The following is a 3,318-nucleotide window of genomic DNA, read 5'->3' on the forward strand; positions in this document are numbered from 1 at the left end:
CATGCAGAATAACGCACTTTCCATCCACTTTGCACAATTGTTTGCAAGTGGATTTGGTTCTTCCGCACAGTAAAATCCAGCTGCAAAGTGCATTGAAAGTGGGTTGAAAGTGCATTATTCCACATGTGCGGAAGGGCCCCCGAGGGTGGGGGCGGAGAGAGAACCAACGCCGCTGCGAAAAAGCTGGCCCCGGATTCGGGCTTTTCTGCCAGGCGCCCCGCAGGGAGGACAAGAACTCGCAGGAAGTTCGCCGGGGCGCTGCGCGTTTGGCGCACGTGGAGCAAGCAGAGCAACAGAAGGGCCGCCGGTCTCCGGCAGCCCCTTTCGTGGGGGGGAGGGGGGGGGTTGCATCTTCGTGCACTTTCTCCAGGCATGTCCCCCTTGTGCCTACTAAATCCAAGCGCAGGGCAGGAATGCTGGGGGTGGGGAGGGGAAAGTGGGGGCCGGCGCTCGCCTGTTGCGACGATTATTCTTGGCACGCCCGGCCGCCTATCTCCCGCTGGAGCCCCGGGCGTGCCCTCTGGCTAGCCGGCCCGCTGGCGGCCGTTCCCTGCGCGGTTGCACGTCCTCTTGCCCGGGTCGGGTCCTGCTTCCCCACCCCAACCCCCCGCCCACCCCACCCGGCCTTCTTTTGCTTCCCTCTCCACGCGCGCGCACACACACACCCCCGGTGTATTTTTAGGTCACTGGAGTGGAGGGGTAGGTAATCCCCGGGCTCAAGTTCCAGAGGGGGCGTGTCCCGGCCGGAGGTGGAGTCGCGCGTTTCATTTAAATCCCCGGCTATAAAATGGGCTCAAGGAGAAGCGGGATCTCAGCGGCGAGGGCTCTAGTCTTGCCGGAGAGGAGTGGTCGCCTGGAGGCCGGCGGGAGGGCGCCCCTGCGGCCAGCGTGCGCGCCCGCCCGGCCCCGAGGCCGCCGCGATGCTGCACTCCGTGGGCGCCCACACCTGGCAGGCGCTGGCCCAGGTGGCCGCTTGCGTGCTGCTGCTGCCCCGCTTCCTCCTGACGGCCGTGATGCTCTGGCTCCTGGATTTCCTCTGCATCAGGAAGAAGCTCCTGGTGGCTGCAGCCCAGCAGCAGCAGGAGGAGGAAGAAGAGGAGGAGGAGGAGGCGGCACTGGCGGGGGCGCAGGCGGCCGGCCGGGGCTCCCCTCCGGACGACCCCCCGCTTTGCGTGTCGGACTCCAACCGCATGTTCACGCTGGAGTCGCTGAAGGCCGTGTGGCACGGGCAGAAGCTGGACTTCTTCAAGGCGGCGCACGTGGGCGCGCCGGCGCCCAACCCGGAGGTGGTGCAGCTGGACGGGCGCACGCGGCTGCGCATCCTGGACTACGCGCGGGGCGCGCGGCCGCTGATCCTCAACTTCGGCAGCTGCACCTGACCGCCCTTCATGGCGCGCCTGCGCGCCTTCCGCCGCCTGGCCGCGCGCTTCGTGCACCTCGCCGACTTCCTGCTGGTCTACATCGAGGAGGCGCACCCGTCCGACGGCTGGGTCAGCTCCGACGCCGCCTACGACATCCCCAAGCACCAGTGCCTGCAGGACCGGCTGCGCGCCGCCGCGCTGCTCCTCCAGGAGGGCGCGCCCGCCTGCCCGCTGGCCGTGGACACGATGGACAACGCCTCCAGCGCCGCCTACGGGGCCTACTTCGAGCGCCTCTACATCGTGCAGGAGCGGAAGGTCACCTACCAGGGCGGCCGCGGGCCCGAGGGCTACAAGATCGCCGAGCTCCGCCGCTGGCTCGACCGCTACCAGAGCCGCCTCCAGGCCGGGCCCAGCACCGTGGTCGTCCAGGTGTAAGCAGGAGGAGGAGGACGGGGCCCCGCGCCCGGAGGGTGGGGGGGAGTTTGCATTTGCAGTGCAAGACGCGTGCCCAGAGACTGGTCGCGATTCGAATCATGTTGATTTGCAGGACTCCTCTTTCTGGATTCCAAATGCGCTGTTTGGGTCGGACTTTTGTATGTTTTGCATGTAAATCTCCCACTGGGTCCGAATGTTGGGTGGCTGCTCTTTTTTTCCCCTTTTATGGGTGGTGGGAATGAGTGGATCTCCCACTGGGTCCAAATGCATTGTTTGGGTGGGCGCTCCCCTCCCCCCTTGTTGGTTGTGTGAATGTGCAAATCTCTGTGTGGATCTGGGGGGAGGGGAGGGAAGAGGTTTACGAGTTCTTTTATGGAAGTTTGGTGGGGGGGGGGTGTGCTTGTTTGTGTGGCTGTCTTCCGTGAGATCTGTCACCTGTGTGAGTCTGAGAGAAGCGTTTGACCTGCCCTGGCGGTCTTGTGCCTCCGGAGGAGAAAAACCCCTTTGCTGGGATTTCTAGTGTTTCTTTGTGATGACCGGTTTTGAAATGGTGAATCCAGTGCCAGGAAACCGAGTCTGATGATCCGAGATGCTAGAATCGCGGAGGGGGAGGAAGGGAAGTTGCACAAAACGTTTATTTATCTGATGTTTGAGTTGGTTTGTCGGACACTTCTGTAAGGTGCTCATCGGTGTCTTTTTAATGAACTTTTTATAACATTATTATTAATAATAAAAGGTATTGAATAAATGTCTGAACTGGATTCTTTTCCTGAACGAAACTGGAAGAGTTGGCAGAATACCCCTTTTCGCTACCTAGGGTTCTACAGCAGTCAAACTTTAAAGCGTAACTCCGCCAGCATCTTAGTAGTCTATAGACGTGCAACACATCAACATCAACTCTGACCGTTTGGGGGGCGGGGCTTATAGGAGTGTGTATTTGGCCCATTGTAGAACGTGTCTGACTGGGGGATACTGGTGCCTCTGAGTAAATGGGGCATTAGGTGGTGCCCTTGTAGAACTTGGAAGGGAGACTGTCTGATTGGGAGGATACCTGTGCCAGTGTGTTTGTATTTGGTTGGTGCTGGTGTTTGAATGACCCATGGTCTGTTCTGTCCTCAGCTACAGCCTCCTACTATGCTGAAGGCGGCTTTGGCTCTTTGAGGCTATTTTTTGGGAAGTTGACAACTTTTTCTACACGTTCCCTCTTTCTCACGCAAATGGACGGTTGGGACAGTTCTTCCCACATGAATGGTCAGTTGGGAAAGTGCTTTGAGACAGCTGTGGTTATCTTTGTCGAACAGGAAAGCGTTGTGAACAACTCGCCCTCTGTCACTAACGGCAGGAGCACAGCTTTGCTCAACTCCTTCTCAAAAGACCATACTGCTGGAAGCGTTTGAAAACTGGGGGGGGTGGGGGCTGAGAGAACTATTTTCTCACCCAAAATGAGCATCTTTGATGCAACCAGAAAGGAGAGGCAGAGTTGTTCTGTGTATCTACCTTGCAACGGTAGCGTGTTCTGTGA

At 59.4% G+C, this 3,318-nt stretch overlaps 1 protein-coding gene across 1 annotated transcript; it reads left to right on the forward strand.

The window, feature by feature from the left end:
* The first annotated feature begins 635 nt into the window (after positions 1–635).
* DIO3 (iodothyronine deiodinase 3) lies at positions 636–2,544 on the forward strand. The gene is given in 2 exon segments (XM_048487014.1): positions 636–895; positions 897–2,544. Coding segments are annotated over 2 exon segments (1,008 nt in total). The 5' UTR covers positions 636–787; the 3' UTR covers positions 1,797–2,544.
* Positions 2,545–3,318: the final 774 nt, after the last annotated feature.

This window comes from Sphaerodactylus townsendi, linkage group LG02, assembly GCF_021028975.2.
Source record: "Sphaerodactylus townsendi isolate TG3544 linkage group LG02, MPM_Stown_v2.3, whole genome shotgun sequence".
Lineage (NCBI taxonomy): Eukaryota > Metazoa > Chordata > Lepidosauria > Squamata > Sphaerodactylidae > Sphaerodactylus > Sphaerodactylus townsendi.